Below are 20,200 nucleotides of genomic sequence, written 5' to 3' on the forward strand. Positions count from 1 at the left end.
CTAATTTAAGATTAGGAGCATCAAAGTTTGACTTTACTCATTGATTTACATCTTTGACATGACCTTGCAAGTATTAAAGGGGTCATATTATAAGATTTTTTTAAGATGTAAACTAAATCTTTGGTGTCCCCAGAGTGCGTAATTGAAGTTCTAGCTCAAAATACCCCACAGATAATTAATTACAGCATGTTAAAATTGCCACTTTGTAGGCCGGAGCAAAAGTGTGCCGTTTTTGGGTGTGTAATTTAAAATCCAAATGAGCGGATGAAGTGCAGACACTGATCACAATGATGGTGGTTTGTTGCAATTGAAACTCAATTGTGCTGTGAATTATTTTCTCTCTCTCTTTCTCTCTGTACTAAATGGCTGTGCTGTGGTTGGATAGTGCAGATTAAGGGGCGGTATTATCTTATTCTGACATTACAATAGGAGCCAAATTACAATGACCTTTTTTCATGTGCTTGCAGAGAATGGTTTACCAAAACTAAGTTACTGGGTTGATCTTTTTCACATTTTCTAGGATGATAGAAGCACCGGGGACACAATTACAGCACTTAAACATGGAAAAAGTCAGATTTTCATGATATGTCCCTTTAAAGATATCAAGATTATATTTCACAGGGTGTTCTTTACATTATGATTCTATGTAGAAAATATAAAGTCAGTATATTTTTTATAGCGTCAAAAGGTCAATGTGACATTTACATCCTCTATTCTTCAGTCCACTACTTCTCCAAATTCAGAGGTGAGATTTTACCCAATGTGAGTTTTTGTATGCACTACTGCTTGCGTGACTATTGAACGCAAAAAAATTCTAGCATTACCACACTTTAGTTACTGGATGTAAAGTAAACCAAACAATGTTGAGCAAAATTCAACTGTAGTGAACACCAGACTATTCAAACATCAAAGTGTCAATCCAATAAGTTTCTAAGACAAGTTGAGAAAAAGTCCTTATGTGATTTGTTTAATCAATTTACTTGTTTTACATAAAAAAAAAGCTATATATGCAATATATGGTTTGAGGATGTGTTTGTTAGTCACTACTAATAATTTGAAATCTATTTATACACTGTAAAAAATTTGCTGTAATTTTGCAGCTGGTTGCAGTAACTTACTGTAGAAGATAAAGTCAAAAAATGTTTCATGTTCATTTAACTTTGAACAAAATGTTGCCAGTAAATAACATTAATGTAAAATCTACGGTAAGTTACTGGCAGCTAGTTGCCAGTAATACTCAGTAATACTGTAATTTCTACAGAATTTTTTTTACAGTGTACACTTAAAACAAATCATATCATTACATACGTAATATTCAGTTCAGTAGTAGTGAGATAATCATTATATCACTCACATTACATTATCTCACATATAAAAGAAGAAGAAGTTTAATTTATATAGCGCCTTTCCAAAGCTCAAGGTCGCTTTACATTGCACTTTACAACACATTTAGACACCCACATATACATCACAGTCACATAGGATACGTATAGTTACATTATCCAAAATGCATGTTAAATAGATATGTTTTTGATTGGGTCTTGAATGCACTCACAGATGAGGTAGTACGTAGTGTAATAGGCAGCGAATTCCATAATTGGGTAGCATTAATACTAAGGCATCTTCCACCTACAGTGGACAACCGGAAATGAGGGATGGACAATAAACCAAGTTTAGCTGATCTAAGGGACCGGGCAGGGCGGTAAGGGTAGAGTAAGTCAGATATTGGGGAGCAAGACCATTTAATGCTTTGAACGTTAGAAGCTAGAAGTGGATATGTGATGCCACGGGTAGCCAGTGAAGGTCATGTAGCAAAGGAGTAATGTGAGCAAAGCGCCTAGTGGAGGTGAGTACTCTTGATGAAGAGTTTTGGACATACTGTAATCTTGCAATAAGTTTTTTGGGAAGAATGAAAAATAAGGCATTGCAATAATCTAGACGTGAAGTGATTATTGGATGAATTAAGGTTTCAGCATCAGCTAAAGTGAGAGAAGATCGGACACGAGCAATATTGCGGAGTTGGAAAAAATATAAACATATAAAAACTAAGAAAATATGTACTCTCATTCAAAATTGTGTTTTTATGACATCACAATGCTGCTTCTATGGAATCAGTAATCGCTGTAATACGAACAGTCAGCTTGATAGTTTTTCTGCTCAAAGGTAATTAAGTTTACATGAGCTTTGTTAAACCTCACAAAACTCTGTGCTGTTCCTATGGCAGAAAATAGGCAGAAAAATCAGGCCGCAAGTCAACGCTATCCCATCATCAACATCTTTCTCTACCAGCTCACATCTGAGCACTGAAAAAAACTCATCTGGGCATAAGGAAAATGCCATTGAAACACGAAAGAAGAAGAATCACTGTAAAAAATACTTTGCTGCCCTAAAATGTTTGTCGAATCAACTCGGATTTACAAGCCATCTCAACTTACTATTATTTATCTTGACTAGAGATGAGTTGTTATAACTACAGGTGAGTTGTTATTACTTATAAAATTAAGTTGACTTTTCTCAACTATATTTTATAAGTTGTGACAACTCATCTCTGTTTACATGACTTGTAAATCTGAGTTGATTTAGCAGGAAATTTGGGGCAGCAAAGTATTTTTTACAGTGTTTGTTGTTATACAAGCAAAAATTAAGTCTTCTGAGCATAAAAATATGCATGTTTCAGTGCTAGGGGTAAAAGATGGATAATCTTGCCTGTTGCATCTGCTTTGAATAGAAATACAGAAATAATGTCAGAGAATAAATTACTCATACTGCTCACAATCGATCAGAATTCATTATTTAATTTTACTTAAAGTTGTGTTTTCAGATCTCTTGCATATAAATCAACCATTGCAATTTTCATTTTGTTAATGAATCGTTTGTTAACTAGATAAAAGTTTTAGTAATAATATGACGAGAACTATTTTAAATGTTGTTTGGTTGACCCTTATTGCCAATGTAACAAAATATAGTGCATTACATATTTAAAATCCGTTGTAGTTGCATCTTTACATTTTTTGGAATTGTTAGCACTCAAATAGAGATATGTTGTGTTAGTTGTGTTAAGTTATGGAAAGTCCACACTTTTAATTACATTTTAGAAGAATGATTTGTGATCAAGATAACCAAATAAAATGAGTACAATAAAAGAATACATTAGCAAAGAATATACACCATTAGCTGATATTTGTATATCATGAACGTATTAAATATTTAATAGAGTAAATTAAGTAAATTACAGATTATTAACCATACAAAATATGCGTTTAGAACTAATGCAAGCAATATATCAGCAATTATTTGTCATGTAATGGAAAGTCTATCCTGAAGATGGCAGAAGTGAGTCTTGCATTGAGTTTCTTCAGAACATGTTTGCAGAAAATAAACACTGATGAGAGTGAAATGATGCACAAACACTTAATAGCTGTAATTTGTGCTATTAAATATTAAGGGAAACTACCAAGAACATCAAGGCACCTTTAATGGAGTCTCAAATAGCCAATTTATTTAGTAAAACTTTATACACTCTAAAAAAATGCTGGTTATTTTCAAGTGACAAGCCCAGCCCCGTTGGTTGTAATTTAACCTATTGTTTCCACCCCAAAATGCTGGGTTTTAATGGGGTTTAACCCATTAAATTGGGTCAAATATAAACATTTTCTGGGTTAATTTAACGGCTGGGCCCTTGTTGGGGCGGTGCTGGGTTGGAAGTGACCCCAAATAGTACTCATGAAAATGTTATACAGAAGGATAAAGGATTCTGCTGGGTTATTTTGAACCCAATGCTGAGCAACTGTGATAAAAATAACCCAGCAGAATGTATGTGAGCAAAGTCTTTTTAGTCTTTTTAGTAATGTGAAAAGGAGGAATACGAGCTCAGCTATCTAATCTATAAAGTTCTCTCGCATAGTCATGAGTCATTGGCACATGGACGTTTTGGTTTCTCTTCAGTCAATAATTTCATCAATATACTCCAAATAATAATGCAGTACAGTAAGGAGTAAAACTATCGATTCAGATTTCTGCTGAATGTAATTGGTCTTCTAGAAATTAATGCTGTGCGTGAATAGCTCTAAATGGCTCTTTAGTTTGAGTAGTTAATGGTTAAATATTCTCCTAAAAGCAACTGAGTCTTATAAAGGAGACATCAGCATAGAAGACAGAAAGTGTCTGGAAATTACTGGTGTGTTTACATGTGTTAAATGTGTTTACATGTGATGTACTACAGACACAAAAAGCATTTTAATGACATCATTCGTATACTAGGACAATATGGCATTGTGTTTACAATTGAGAGAGAGAGAGAGATATAGAGTATTCTGCTTATTTAGAAACTGTGGACTTTGAGCTCTGATGATAATCATCCACTAACTGGCCAGTCATAAAGCCATAAAGCCATATTCTTTTGAAAACACAGTCCTGCCTCTCGATACCAGGTTACAGTGAAACTGTTCATTTATCTATCCACAGGGCAGATGTATTAATGTCAACTAACAATAAATATGAAGACAAAAAAATATCTTTGTTTTCTCAAATATTTGTTTTACACAGTTCAGCGTAGATGTTTTTTGCATACAATATGACAGTCTTTGTTGTGATTGTGAAAAATTACATTTAAAATAAAATAATAGTAAAATAATTATATGCTGAAATAAATGAGAACATTCAAAACCAATTTAACACTGTTTTGTGTAAACCATTGTAATTTCTAAATGATAGGAACAGATATACACAAACAGACTTACATTGATTAAAACCGATCTCACTTGTATTTAACATTAGTATAATGGTAATCCAAAGAGTATGTTATGTACATGATGAACCTCCCACGAATAGATGACCAAATGAAAACAGTCATACTCGTTTCGAGTGACCACCGATGATTATGTACAGGAAAAACACATGGAAAAGTCCATGAAATGACACATTGAAATTTTGCTTTGGCAAATTATATAGAATTATTTACATTTTTTAGATTATCATTATAAAAATTATCATTACCGCAACATGATATTACATTAAATGTATGCATTTACAAACTCATGTTTCGGTAATGAGAACTAAAAAGTTATCTAGGTACTATGACAAACAAAATTTCAACTTTTATCTGGGGAGAAAAAATAAGAACTGCTTACCTGGTAGACATACTAAGTGTTACATTCAATAATGTCCCTTCCAACATTTTTTTTATTTTAGTTCCTTGAGGGCTTAAACAATGATTGAAAATTGTTGTGGAGGATGAGAAAATTGGTCTTGGACACATTTACATTCCTTATTATTGTCTCTACATTTACCAATGATCACCAAACACCACATGTTTCTTTACTGTTAATGTTTATAGTATAACATGCACTGAAGCTTTTTATATTTTAGATTTTTTAACTATAAATATTTCCATGTCAAATCCAGTCATAGACACGTTGCGGTAATGAAAATGTTCCCCTTAAATGTGGAAAAAAACAACAAAATTGGTTTGTATGATGTCGTTTGAAATCATGTACAAAATAGTACATGAAGAGATGTTTGTATATGCTTCTTATTTTGATACTCACCCTTTGCATTTACTTTTTATCAAAATGTTTCATGACACCCCTTAAGTCTAATTTCGCGAGAATCACTTTATTGCAGTAGGAAGTGTTGAAAACTTCCCCATAATGTGAACAGGAAAAAATAGTGAGCAATCTAAAAAGCGATTACACCCATCATCACGGTATCGTCATCACAAGATGAATAGTTTCTTAGGTGTGGCGATGGCTTTATGACCCTCTGCAAAGTTTGAAGTCCAGCTGCCTAACCGAAAGACGATTCAAACTCGGGTAACAGGAGCAGTGACGGCACCAGTCGCTTCATTGTCCTTTGTTACATTGTCGTACTCTTTTGGTTTGTATTCTAGTGTAATATTCTTAGAGATTGAGTACTTTTTAAATACTTTAAGTTGTGATTGTCACTCACTTTTTGTGAGAAGTTAGGCGTGAAAATGTCGACAGCATTAGAAGTGACTGGATTCTTCATGTGTGTGGCCAGCTGGATGGTCACTGGCGTATCTCTGGCTAATGACTACTGGAAGATATCTAGTGTTTCTGGTAGTGTGATCATTTCCACCCGACAGTATGAGAATCTGTGGCATACCTGTGCCGAGGACAGCTCTGGGATAGCGGAGTGCCGGGACTTTCAATCTATACTGGCCTTACCAGGTAGGCAACAACTTATTAAGACAAGGTTTTTGGTCTTAATGGGTAAAATCTCATTCAATTTGAGTTATTAATTAATATTTAGTATATATATAAAGGAGATCTATAAATTGTGGATCTGAAATTTTTGAAAAGATTGATAATTTTTTCCTTATGACCTTAATCTCTGGCAGCCATTTTGTGTTGTAACTGTCAGATAAGAATATGGAGAACATCTACAGCCGCCATTTTTTTCTTGATTCCCTTTGTTGATTTGAATAAACTGGTTCTTTATTAACAAAGATAAATCGTAATATAAAAATCATAATAATTTATAATAGATGGCACTCATAAGAAAACCTTTTCCAAAAAAGCTATTTTATCTGTAAACCTGTCCATCGCAAAAAAGCCATAGAAATTGTGTACTGTCATTGTATGTGGTAAACATGCTCTTTATGATTTTATGCCTCATTTTCAGTTCATATTCAGGCATGCCGCGCATTAATGATCATCGCCCTTATCTTGGGTTTGGTCTCTATCATTGTATCAACCATGGGACTGAAGTGCATTAACATTGGGAACAGAGATGAGGATTCCAAAGCCAAGATTGCAGGCAGTGGTGGCGCTATCTTCATTATTGCAGGTAAGCACTAAGTATGCATGTAATCATATACTGTATACTGTGTGCGTGTGTGTGCGTGCGTAATAATGATATAATGATTGAATAAATTGAATATTGAATTTATTAAACAAAATATTTTTTATTCTCCTCAGGTCTTTGCATTATAGTTGCTACATCTTGGTATGCTTCACGAGTCATTTCTGACTTTTACGACCCATTCTTTGGTGGCATCAAGTAAGAAGAATCACTTTCATAGTTTTTAAGTGTAAACACATCTAACAAGTGTGTTTGTTTGTTTGTGACCCCATAATTGACTCACTGTGTTTGCAGGTTTGAGCTGGGTGCTGGTCTCTATATTGGTTGGGCTGGTGCAGCTTTGTCTGTTCTGGGTGGTTCATTCCTGTGCTGTGCCTTTAAAAATATCTCTCAATCAAAATCCAAAGGGTAAACTTTGTACACTTGTAAACTATTTTGTTAACCTTGTATTGTCTATTGCCTCTGATGTTTTGTGTCTTTTATCTTTTAACAGGGCATATTATTCAGCTAAACCAAAGACAATCTACACAGCAGCTTCATCTGAAGTACAGACTGCAAAAGCCTTCGTTTGAGTCACTCGCATTAGCAAGGCTGAACTGTTGTTACGTTGTGTTTGTATAACTCCTTTACGTTTTTGCTACTTATCTTTGTTTTAGAGGTACATTGTGTAAATCATGAATGTGAAAATCATTTAAATGCAATTATCATGAATGCCAAACTTTGGAATCAAATATTCTGTCGTTAATAAAATCTTAATTTTCTGATCATTTAGTTATGTAGCTACTATGAATGTATGCTTTTTAATGTATGAAGGTGCTGAAGAGACCGTTTAATATTCAATTAACTAGATAATGTTTCTATTTGGAAAGATGCTTGTCAATAAAGTTTGAATAAAATGTATAACTAAAACACTTCCAGAGGTTCTTATTTTTGAATAATCCTTTTCAACAAACTTTAAATTTTACAGATGTTGCTACTACAACATATAACATATGTACTGAAAGTAATAACATTTTAATTACACATCAATTTATTTGTAAAAAAATATAGCCATTTAAACATTTTAAAAGTCGTCTAGTCATCTAGGCTAAAACAAGGCAAAATTTTGGCTGTCAATGAAAATGTAAAAGACGTCTAACCATAACCCCAAATTATTGAAAGAAAACAAATAAACAAATACATAAATAAAATTAACTTTGCTTCCATGATGGAATATCACGTTTTTATACAAGTTAAAGGTACATTCCACTTTTTTTTAAAATATGCTCATTTTTCAGCTCCCCTAGAGTTAAACATTTGATTCTCACCATCTTGGAATCCACTCAGCTGATATCCGGGTCTGGCGCTAGCACTTGTAGCATAGCTTAGCACAATCCATTGAATCTGATTAGACCATTAGCATTGCGCTAAAAAAAATAACCAAAGAGTTTCAATACTTTTCCTATTTAAAACTTGGCTCTTCTGTGGTTGCATCGTGTGCTGGGACTGACAGAAAATTGAAAGTTGCAATTTTCTAGGCAGATATTGTTGGGAACTATACTCTCATTCTGGCGTAAAAATCAAAGACTTTGCTGATGTAACATGTCTGCAGCAGGCGTAGTGATATTATGCACTGCCCAAAATTAGTCCCACGCTATTGAAAATAACCAAGGGGACTATTTTTGGGCAATGCATAATATCACTACGCCTGCTGGAGCCATGTTACATCAGCAAAGTCACTGATTATTTTTAGGGCGATGCTAATGGTCTAATCAGATTCAATGGATTGTGCCTAAGCTATGCTAAAAGTGGTAGCGCCGGACCCGGAGATCAGGTGAATGAATTTCAAAACGATAAGAATCAAATGTTTGACTCCAGGGGAGCTGGAAAATGGGCATATTTAGAGAAAGATTGGAATATCTTTTTAAGTTATAAAAAGATGTAACCAAATTCCAGTTTATTTTGGCTATAGTGGGTTACTCATATATCGAATCTAACCTAAACCTTATAATTTGCATTGCTTGTTTCTATCATGCTGTAAAAATGGAATATAAACAACTAAAATCTCACTGGGTAATCTGGGACAACCACTCCAACAGATTTAAGGTTCAAGTGTGTATTTGGGTAATTGTGTGTATCTGTGGTTGGCTTATGAACACAATGGCTATAGCTGTCTGAAACACAGAGTTAGATTATGCCACTCATGAAGCTAATCCCTCATCAGCTTCATATAGAGTCTTACATTGCTGACCATGACTATCTGGGATTAGGCAAGGCAAGTTTCTTTGTAATGCACATTTCATACACAAAGGTCAATCAAAGTGCTTTACATAGAAATGAGAAAACAATAGGCTATAAAGAGTAAAAAAATGCACAAAAAAACAAAGATGATTATTCCCACATCATGTAATTCCTAAACACTTAAACATGTCTTATTTGGAAAGTTATATTTTTGTTTCATTTCTTCATAAATTCATCTATTTCATCCCCATGCCTTCGTCTCATATAGCATCCACCATGTCAGATGCTCACTATGCTTTTTCACAGACTCTTTCGCTATTACTGCTGTGTGGCACGTCACACTGAGCAGTTTGGGGATTTCCCTTGCTATTTGCTACACTTTTCACAGACTCTTTCGCAATTACTGCCGTGTGGCCCGTCACACTGAGCACTTTTGGGATTCCCATGCTTTTTACTACACTTTTCACAGACTCTTTCGCAATTACTGCCGTGTGGCCCGTCAGCAGGGTGGATTACTGCAGTGGACTCCTTAGTGGGATCCCCAAAAAGACCATTAGACAGCTGCAGCTCATACAGAACGCTGCTGCCAGAAATCTGACCAGAACCAAAAAATCTGACTGACCACAGCACAATGTGAGGCCGTATATATATTCATAATCTCATTATTAACCTTTACATGTCTGGTCTGTAATTGTAATATTTTCATTTGAAACATGCCCAAATTTCTCAAAGTTGTTCCTGTGTTTTGAAAATTTCTGTCTGCCTAGTCTATCTCAGACTGATCTCACATGAATCCTCATCCAGAGTGTGAGCTGTTTTCATACAAAAAGCCCACTGCAGACACCACAGTTCTCTGCATGTGAGGAAACCATCCCACCTTGAGCCCAGACTGTGTTGGGTAATCTCTTCCAGTGCTGACCAAGAGGAACCAACCCAATCCTCTCAGGTAGATACAACCCCTGCAGGAAGCATGGATCGGTATGTGCCTGTATATTTGGGAAAGATGGAGAATAAGTGAAGGGGATTGTAGTTAAACTTGGCTAACCTGATTAGTTGGGCAATACCTCCTGTCATCCTTGGTACAAATACCAGCTCCCCTACATCTCATTGCTCGCTCTGTCTCAAATCTCATTCCTCACTAATTTTGACAGATCATAACCATCAGGTAAGCCCATAATAGATTTCAGAGGGACTTATTTGATGGGTTAACACAATAATGTAGTTTGAGTTTATCATGATTTCTAGAGTGGCTACAGCAATAACCATTCTTATGCATGTATAATCTAACAGTTTAATCTAAAGTGTTTGTGATATTAAATTAAGATAATATATTGGTCATATAGTGTAAGAAGAATGTTATTGTAAAGTGGAACCTAAAATACCTTTTACATTTTGTTTAAAACCATTGACTGTCATTGGCCAATGGTGTGACATTTACATGATGGTTTACATTACAGCTGGATATTTATCTAAGCACTAATTATTAAATCAGTAACACTTTACAATAAGGTTCATTAGTTAACACTAGTTAATGTATTAACTAACATTAACAAACCATGAGCAAACCAGTTGTTACAGTATTTATTCATCTTTGTTAATGTTAGTTAATAGAAATAACTGTTTTTAATTGTTTGTTCATGTTAGTTCACAGTGCATTAACTAACGTCAACATAATTTTAATAAAGTATTAGTAATTGTTAAAATTAACATTAACAAAGATTAATGAATGCTGTAATGCTGTGCAGTTGATTATTAGTTCATGTTAACTAATGTAGTTAACTAATGCTAACTAATGAACCTTATTGTAAAGTGTTACCATTAAATATAATTCACTGTCTTACTCTGTGTTCAGGTCTCTAAGCAATAATGAGTCCAAAGCATGTCATCTTCAAGAAAATATCCAAAGACAAGTCGGTAGGTTACGATATATGTAAACAAAAAATCTATGTAGCTATACAAGTGGAAATAATAAAAGAAAATATTTTAAATATTAATAGAAAACATTGTGTTCAAAGTAATTGGTTAGGAAATAGTAATAGAGTTGTGTTTTTGAATCAGGTGGGTGTGTACATGGGTAAGAGGGACTTTGTTGACCGTGTTGACTCAGTGGAGCCAGTAGGTATGTGAGAAATTAATGTAATAAACTTCCTTGGTATGAAAACATATTTTCTTTAAACTTTATATTGTTTGCTGCTATAATTGCATTTTCACTTTTTTTCATCATCAGATGGCGTCATTTTAATCGACCCTGAACAGCTGAAGGGAAAGAAAGGTTTCTTATTTATTCCAATTACATATTGTTACATGTTTTTTTATTAAGAGTTCATTTCCAAATATATTTTTGATATATTTTTAATTTAATATATTTTAACATTTGCAAAACAAAACAGGTTTGTTTAATTGTAGGTGATAGGTACAGAGAATTGCATTCTTTTTGATTAAATTGTACTTTGCCTATTTAAAGTCACAATGAAATGGAAGTAGCAAATGTCTTATTTTCCCCATCTCGGACATATATCCGAGTGACACAACTTCTGAAATGAGAAAAGTGTAGGGCGGGAATTGAATTATTTCATCGAGAATTGGTTTGGATCATTGGTCATATAGCTATTTGCTAATCGCTGCAATCATTGCAGTCTCGCCATTCCTAGTGACCGGATGTAAAGAGATTAACGTTTTTGATTAAAGATTATAAGAGCAAATGTCTTTTTAAAAAAATGAAGCTTACAGATAAGTCTTTTGTAAAACAAATGCCAGATATTCCAAAAAAAAAATAAGTTTTTCATTTCAATTTCATTGTGACTTTAACAACACTATTATTTTCGCGGTTGTTGTCATAGATCTAACATACGGGTCACATGACAATGAACATGGAGAATGATGTTTGTCTGAAATGTATTACAAACTGCATCCACAAATGTACTGCTTAATGCCGAGCCCCTAAGGTGACATTGGAGTAAAAAAATCGAAAGTTTAGTTTCATGTGCTCACGTGAAACTTTCACGTGCTCACACAAAACTTTCATGTGCTCACACGAAATCTTCATGTGCAGATTTTTTTTAAAGTTTAGTTTCATGTGCTCACGTGAAACTTTCACGTGCTCACACAAAACTTTCATGTGTGCACGCGAAACTAAACTTTATTTAATTTTTGTTCCATGTCCCTTAGGTGCTCCGTAGTTTAACGGTCAAGAAGTATGGATTTTATTTAAAGGGCACCTATATGCAAAATCCACTTTTGGTATTTGCACATAATGTGTGTTGGCAGTGTGTGAACAAAAAAACCACCCTATGATGAAAAAAATCCACCGCTTCTTGTTTTTTTAATCCCCATTAAACCAAAGCAGTCTCATTAGACAAGCCGTTTTGATTCTCTCTTATCAGTGTGAGGTCACATTGATAAAGCCCCGCCCACTTACAGCCTGCATTACCATAGTTTCCACCCTCAGCGAGTTGTACTCTATTCACTAGATACTATTCTCTCAGACTTTATTAAACATATCTTTTTTAACTGAAAGCAGGGAACAGGGAATAATTCACCAGTGAGAGTGAAATCTTACTTTATGTTTTTGTCGCCCCCAAGCATACGTTACCTTATCCTGCGCTTTTCGATATGGACCCGATGACATGGACGTGTTGGGCATGTCGTTCAGGCGAGAGCTCTACCTGTCCACCAGACAGATTTACCCACCACTGCAAGACAAAGATCAGCGCATTCTCACCAAAGTGCAGGACAAACTAGTGCGCAAACTGGGTGACAATGCCTACCCGTTTTTCTTTGAAGTGAGTAAGTGTTTAAACTCATATTGACCTATGCAGTGAAATAAGTAGGTGTTTCTCAATGTCAGTGAAGGATCATCGGAAGCCAGAATTTCGAGGATGCCACGTCGTCGGCTTCCGTCGAGAAATATCCCATATACAGGAAAATATGCATATGTGTAGCCTTTGCACTCTTTGCACTGTCAAATAACCCACAATCCTATGCGTGCAGCACTGAAAGCAGACTTTTTCACTGACGTAATGACGCAATGACGTGCACTTGCTAGCCTGTTCCATTTACGTGCTCTCCGAATGCTAAGAGGAGCCTCGCCTAGCCTCTGAAGAAAGTGACTTGGAAAGACCAGTCCTGCCAAGGAAGTATTCTTGACATTGAGAAACACCTCTTGTGTGTTCGATTTTACACGGCGCTTACTGATAACCGATCGGCGTATGAAAATCTAAGTATCGAGAGATGTCACAAGATGCAGCGGTACTTTGATGTCATACCGTATGCAGATTGGTCTGCACAGCGCACCTAGCCTATTAAACATAAAATACCATTGTGTTGATGATTCTAAAATGATGTGGCAGTAAATGCACCATATTAAGCTGGTTTGCAAAACCACCACAAAACTCCTAAAGAAGAAGATAGCCTACTAAAATGACATGTTTTTCCGCTGTTGTGTTTTTAAGTTTCCAGATAATTTGCCTTGCTCTGTAGGACTGCAGCCAGCTCCGACTGATGTTGGAAAGGTAGGCCTTTATTTGTATCATTTTTAAATCATTCTAGTAAACTTCACAGAACTTAGATCTTACAAATATCACACTTATATATATATATAACCTATAGTCTCTACACATACTGGTAATTTTTTTAAAGGGGACATTCCATGAAAATCAGACTTTTTCCATGTTAAGTTCTATAATCGGGTCCCCAGTGCTTCTACCAACCCAGAAAACATGAAAAATAGCAACCCTGTAACTTTGTTTTGGTAAGGCTCTCTCTGCAAGCATGTGAATATATACGGACTACCGGCACATCCGGGAACTTGACTGTAAATTTCGTCACCGCCCCTTTTCGGGGGATAAAAAAGCAGCGCCTCCATTGGCTTCCATTCAAAATAGCGGAACAAAGCAACGTTTTTACACAGCCGGCAGGCGTAAATAACTTATGAAATCACTCAGATTAAACATGTCGAGTATTTATCTGTCTATCCTGCCTGCCATAGAGCGCGAAAGGTACATTAACACATTTAATTTGGTGAATATAAAAACATGTCCCTTTCATTCTCACAGCGTCAAATTTTGTGTAACAACGCCATCCAGTGATTGCTGGAAATATCGCTAAGCCAGTTAGTTGTATGGCTGGACAGAAAAGTGCACTCATTACTCTAAATATAAAGACATAATAAATAAATACGAAGTAACTTTCAAATACGAAGTAAAATCATTCACTTGCTTCCCTGTTGACTCGATGAGGTACGAGTAAATGTCCGGGTAAGACACCTCTGGCCAATAGGGAGCGTTGTTACACAAATTTGATGCTGGGAGAATGAAAGAGACATGTTTTTATATTGACCAAATTAAATATGTTAATTTATCTTTCGCGCTCTATGGCCGGCAGGGTGGACAGATAATTACTCAACATGTTTAATCTGAGTGATTTCATAAGTTATTTACGCCTGCCGGCTGTGTACGAAGGTTGCTTTGTTCCACTATTTTGAATGGAAGCCAATGGAACGTCTATTGCGATTTCCCCCAAAAGTGGGCGTGAACCTGTTCATAGACATTCTATGACGTTGCGCCGGTTGTGCGTATAGGTCATTCAGATTTCGCTCCCCCCATGACGTAGGTAAGGGATCTTATTATAAAGATACCGCCCCTTCATCTACACTATCCAAGCATGACGCTGCCTCGAGTGCGAGCGACAGAGAGAAAGTATTACTGACAGCATGACGCGTTTGTATTCCCTCAAACACAAACAGTAGCCTACAATCTTATAACTTGTAGTTTTAATAATCTTTCTACGTTGAATTAACGTTCTAAGGGATTAATGTTATCTTAGTGCAAGAGAGTGAGAGAGAGAGAGAGAAAGTGAGTGAGAGAGAGCGAGTGAGTGAACGAACGAGAGAGAGAGAGAGAGAGAGAGAGAGAGCGAGCAACACAACAGTTCGCTTTCAAGTATGTTGTTTAATATGTTTCTCTGAAGTTTATATGAATGAACACGAGGATTAATGCACTGCACGAGACAGAGTGAGAGAACAACGTGTATTCACTATCATACACAATAAGCATCAACATGTTGTTTAATGTTTCTCTAAAGTTTCAAATGAATACGAAGAGTTACAAGATAGAGAGTGAGAGACTGACAGAACGTGAATGTGTTCAATCACAATAAACTTATGTCATTTGATCTGTTTCTCTAAAGTTTAAGCATTAAACGTGTTGTTTTATTACAGATCATTTAAATGTGCTTGTGTGGTTTGATCAAAAAGTAAACTTCTGAGTGTTTGTGGAAGTGTAATTTATTGTAACATGCTGAATATCATTGTGCCTGTTTAAAACACTAGCAGCATAAGACCTAAAAGTCTTTATTTTTATTCCACAATGTTCCCCATCGGCTGATAAACATGTATTTAGTATGCATAAAACAGATGATTTATAATGCTTAACATCGCTTAACTTCTTTCGTGAGAATATCTCCCTGATGCGCTGTCATGTCTCCGCCCACCTGAGCAGCTCATTTGGATTTAAAGGGATACAAACAAAAACTGTGCATTTTTGCTCAGCCCCATAAAGTGCCTTTTTTAACATGCCACAATAAATTACCTATATGGTATTTTGAGCTAAAACTTCACATATGTACTCTGGGGACATCAAACATTTATTTAATATCTTAAAAACGTCTTGTGGAATGTCCCCTTTAAAGGGACATGGCAAGTTTAAATAAAGCTTCTGGACCTACCCACTTAATTTTGTGTGTATATTTGCCCAGGTTGCAAGTAACGTTGAACATTCCCCACTGAAATTAACATTCACACTGGTGTTATCTTCAATGTAAACTAATATTATTTGTTTTACTGTGACAGTTTAACTTATATGCATGTTGAATTTAAGTATTATACATCATTAAGTCTGTACATCATTTTTTACAGCACTGTGCAGTTGAGTTTGAGATAAAAGCCTTTTGTGCTGAGAGCCAGGATGCCAAAGTTCGCAAACGGTTAGTCGGATTTAGTTTTTCTTATCCTCTAGAGTCTAGACAGGTGGAAATTGTGTGGATTGACTGTAACAGCATTCAGGCACTATTTACATATGATCATTTGGGTCAAGAAACAGAACAATTTAGAATACTGAGCAAAGATATAAATCCAAGAAATAACACCCTATATCCCGTTCTGCTCGTCTCCTTTCTCAGGAGCACAGTGCGTTTGATGATTCGCAAAGTCCAATATGCTCCAGAGCAACCAGGACCAGCACCTTGTGTCAAGACCACACGTGACTTTCTAATGTCTGACAAGCCACTTCATATGGAGGCAAGCTTAGAGAAGCAGGTAACTTTTAACCTTACCGGATCATCAGAATGTGGTTTACTGGTGCTGTGATTCAAGTTTATAAAGAATATTACAAATGTATTGAAAAAAACATCATTATAAATGTCTTTATTGTAGACGTACTATCACGGCGAACCTATTAATGTACTGGTAAAAATCAATAATGACTCCAACAAAAATGTGAGAAACATCATTATAACAGGTGAGAAATCACATTTTTAATTGAATTATAGAACAATATAGAGATTTGTACATGTCTGGTTAATGCATAATGTGTTCAGATACTTTTATTATAATCATATCATAATTCTAGGTTAAAATTTATATAAATTTTTAAGGGAAAGTGTTTTTTATTTTATTTTAAATAGTCTTGTTGTAATGCCAAATAAATTTGATTTTAAATTCAATTCTGTATACTGCAGATTCCCCAAATGATTTCATGTCAGCCGATATACACACAGTTAAACATGCTCGAATCACACTGTCACAAAGACAAAATAATGCACTTGTGATCATATATCTTCTATTTTTAGTGGAACAAATCGCAAATGTGGTTCTGTACTCCAGCGACAGTTACATGAAGGCAGTGGCTATTGAGGATTCTGGGTAATATTTTAATTCAGACATTTGGATGGAATTTCTAAAAATGAATAAAAGTCTTAGTATTTGTGATTAATATTGTCCTTTGGTTCAGAGACTCAGTTGAATCTGGTGCCCAATTGAAGAAAGTCTACACTTTGCTCCCCCTACTGGCCAACAACAGAGAACGGCGAGGAATTGCACTTGATGGAAAACTAAAGCATGAAGACACCAATCTAGCATCTTCAAGCATGTGAGTCGCCATGCATAATTTGGGCATTATAAACAGGATAGATTTGTTTAATTTTGATAATTGTGTATTTAGGAATTCAGATATAGAAACATAATTGATTAAAATATACAAAATGGTTGCATACAGTAGATGTGTCAATGCTCTGCTTTGCATTATTAAAGAAGGTGTGCTGAAGGAGGTTCTGGGTATCCTGGTGTCTTACAGAATCGTTGTGAAGCTAATTGTTGGAGGGTGAGTATCCTGCGAAAAAACTATTATTCACTCTCAAAATAAAACTGTCGCTAGGGTGGTAAAAAATTATTGTTGTGTTTGTGGTCCATCAAGTCCTAATCCTATCCTAATCTTTTCAACCTGTTCTTCTCTTTCATAGGATCATAGGATCCAGGTAAGCATTATAGTTTCATTCAATTTTGGATTTACAATATATAAATATAGTCAATAGTAACAAAAGTGTGTGTTTGCACATACAATGGGATCCAAACATCTCCATAACACATGTTGGGATTTTTTACATTTTTGACACTTGAGGAGTCCATGCCATCTTTTACGTCATTACAGTAAAAATGGGTGGCCTATACTAAAAAGAAATGCGGACGTTCTTAATTTGAATTCTTTATCAAAAATTGAAATAATAATAAAATTATTAAATATAATATAATAAAATAAATATAATTTAAAATAATTTATAAAAATGCTAAATAAAAACATATATACAGATGTTTTGGACCCTATTGTATATTTATTTCTGTTTTTGAGCTGCTCTGTGTTTATTCTATATTAGTGAGGTGGGGGTGGAGCTTCCTTTCCAACTTATGCACCCGAAGCCTGATACAGGTATAATATACGAGCATGCGTAAGTGTCCTTACACATGTTCTTCCCTTTGTCATAAATATCTTCTAATGCACAAATATACAAATGTGTGTATGCAGTTGTTTAAAAATGTAATTTTCTTTGTTGCCTCTGGAAGTGAAAGAAAGGTCAGTAAAAAGTTTCCCATCTTGTCATAATGATTATATGCACCTTAAATTCAAAGAATTAATTGAAGCAAGGAAAAACATTTGCTTATTTTGCTCAAGTCTTTTCTAACCTGTATGCTGTTACATTTTCTGTGGACCACAAGAATACACATGGAAAACTATTCTGGAGATTTTTTTCATTCTTTTGAAGCTTGAAAGTCCTTTAAATCGTTAAATCAAGAGCTGTGATTCAATTCCTGAAAAATAATTCCACAGAAAAAACAGCATACAGGTTTAGATCAACAGGCCTCTGTTGTCTTATATTATCTTGCTTACGTGATCTATGGCTTTTAATAGTGAACTCGGGGATGAAATGGTGTTTGAAGAGTTTAAACGCGCCTACTTAAAGGGCATGATTGAAGATGAGGACGAGGGGAACGTGTCACCTGGCGAGCATTGAGAAGCGCATAACATCACTTTGCAGTAGTGCCATTAAGGTTTTTAGTAGACAGCCATATGAAAATAATTAATGCAACACTACACTGGACTAAAGATTTTAAAAGGTAAAAGTGAAATGTATAAAACAATTTAGGAGTTCTCCAGAAATGAGCTGCTTGATCTCCATCAGGATGATCTGAAACATATCACATAACAGAATAAGTTGAATGCTTTTCCAGTATATTGTGGGAGAACTGTAGATTTTAGGGGCACACCTATGGAAATAAAGAAACTGCTGTGCTGGTGTTTAGTGACACTCTTATTTTGTCTAAATGGTTCTTTAAAGCACCTTTAACATCTGAAGAACCTTTTTGTTTCGCAAAAGAAAAATGTATATGACTAAATGGTTCTTTGTGGAACCAAAAACAGGTTGGCATTGCATTATTTTTAAGAGTGTATATAAGAATAAAAAAGTAAAAAATTAAAGATGTCCTAGCTGTGTTTCTTGCTGTAATGCACACAAACTTATAGATATATTAAAAAGGTGAGGTAGCATTGTCAATGACTTGGCTGAGCCACAGAGTGCAATGTGCACAAATATACTTGTTCAATTTACTGTATGTTTGGAAAGGTGGTAGACGCTTATATTTTAAATGGTGTACTATGTACCAAAAGTTTTTGGGGCTTCTATTGCTAACCCCAGCTGTAAATTCCATCAAAAAACTATTTTGGGGCCAACAGATTATTAAAAAATCTTAGGACACCCTCTTTATGAATTATACAGCACATTGGAAACTGTAGCCACTGGAGCAAGGTCTCAATACAAAGAAGCATACTACAAGATGACTTGCTATATCATGTACCCTCATTTCCACATTCATAGACAGAAACATGTCCTCAAGTGGCATGTTTGTATCCAGAAGTGCAGTCAACCAACAAAGAGGCCTTTTCACACTTAAAATAATTAACCCTTGGTTATTCTAAACCCTGGGTTAATGGAATCCTGGGTCATCTGTTTCAAGTTTCACACTGTTCATACTTGACCAGGGGTTAAGAGATAACCCTGGGTATTCATAATCTGACATTTCACACTGTGCATTCCTAAACCCTGGGTCAGGAGTCTCCAACCATGCTCCTACACACTTGTCTTTAATTATCAAGCAACCTTGAACACCTTAATTAGCTGCTTCAGCTGTGTTTAATTATGGTCATAACATTTTAACCCTGCTTCGTTTCTTTAAGGTACTAATATGCACTTTTTGGTATCAATGCGTGTCCCTTTTTATATGAAATCTTTAGGTACAAAGGTGTATTTTTTGAAGGAGTACACTCCAGAGACAGCCAGGAACCATTTATAAGTAGAATGAACTGGAGATTAAAATTCCAGTTATGTGTTAGAAATATATGTGTTGCACTGCAAAAGAAATGATGCTGCAGGAAAAACCGTCAAAACGTTTTAAATTTTAAGAGTGTTTATCATTTTAATAAAAATGGCTGTGCCACTGTACAATTATTTATAAGACCAGTGTATGCATTTCTGTTTTTTTACCAATTATTTGTTAAGCTGTGTTTTCAGTAAGAGGTGTGTGCTGACAGCTTTTCTTTCAAAATCATTTTGT

The 20,200-nt window shown here is 35.2% G+C and overlaps 2 protein-coding genes across 10 annotated transcripts in view; both read left to right on the forward strand.

The window, feature by feature from the left end:
• Positions 1–19,090, forward strand: part of saga (S-antigen; retina and pineal gland (arrestin) a) — a 31,478-nt gene extending 12,388 nt beyond the window's left edge. For 4 of the 9 annotated variants that reach the window (XM_073853698.1, XM_073853714.1, XM_073853707.1 and 1 more), the window contains 16 exons: positions 9,512–9,675; positions 9,810–9,988; positions 10,895–10,956; positions 11,101–11,161; positions 11,270–11,314; positions 12,625–12,824; positions 13,494–13,553; positions 15,956–16,023; positions 16,219–16,354; positions 16,472–16,556; positions 16,888–16,960; positions 17,049–17,182; positions 17,336–17,417; positions 17,557–17,571; positions 17,968–18,020; positions 18,155–19,090. In XM_073853698.1, the coding sequence (XP_073709799.1) occupies positions 10,909–10,956; positions 11,101–11,161; positions 11,270–11,314; positions 12,625–12,824; positions 13,494–13,553; positions 15,956–16,023; positions 16,219–16,354; positions 16,472–16,556; positions 16,888–16,960; positions 17,049–17,182; positions 17,336–17,417; positions 17,557–17,571; positions 17,968–18,020; positions 18,155–18,273 (1,179 nt within the window). In that variant the 5' untranslated portion in view covers positions 9,512–9,675; positions 9,810–9,988; positions 10,895–10,908 and the 3' untranslated portion in view covers positions 18,274–19,090. Of the gene's footprint in view, positions 1–9,497; positions 9,676–9,794; positions 9,989–10,009; positions 10,208–10,894; positions 10,957–11,100; positions 11,162–11,269; positions 11,315–12,624; positions 12,825–13,493; positions 13,554–15,955; positions 16,024–16,218; positions 16,355–16,471; positions 16,557–16,887; positions 16,961–17,048; positions 17,183–17,335; positions 17,418–17,556; positions 17,572–17,967; positions 18,021–18,154 lie in introns of those variants that run through there. The other 5 variants (XM_073853733.1, XM_073853744.1, XM_073853722.1 and 2 more) reach the window with 5 other exon arrangements.
• cldn15la (claudin 15-like a) lies at positions 5,781–7,733 on the forward strand. The gene is made up of 5 exons (XM_055202718.2): positions 5,781–6,188; positions 6,643–6,807; positions 6,939–7,020; positions 7,117–7,230; positions 7,316–7,733. Exons 1-5 carry the CDS (start codon positions 5,972–5,974, stop codon positions 7,392–7,394), a joined length of 657 nt encoding a protein of 218 aa, XP_055058693.2. The 5' UTR covers positions 5,781–5,971; the 3' UTR covers positions 7,395–7,733.
• Positions 19,091–20,200: the final 1,110 nt, after the last annotated feature.

This window comes from Misgurnus anguillicaudatus, chromosome 2 (assembly GCF_027580225.2).
Source record: "Misgurnus anguillicaudatus chromosome 2, ASM2758022v2, whole genome shotgun sequence".
Lineage (NCBI taxonomy): Eukaryota > Metazoa > Chordata > Actinopteri > Cypriniformes > Cobitidae > Misgurnus > Misgurnus anguillicaudatus.

Excerpts from the sequence above, each read along its gene's own strand:
- cldn15la (XM_055202718.2), top strand. The coding sequence starts at position 5,972 with ATGTCGACAGCATTAGAAGTGACTGGATTCTTCATGTGTGTGGCCAGC. Across the intron at positions 6,189-6,642 it reads ATCTATACTGGCCTTACCAG|TTCATATTCAGGCATGCCGC; the intron begins GTAGGCAACAAC and ends CCTCATTTTCAG. Across the intron at positions 7,231-7,315 it reads TCTCAATCAAAATCCAAAGG|GGCATATTATTCAGCTAAAC; the intron begins GTAAACTTTGTA and ends ATCTTTTAACAG.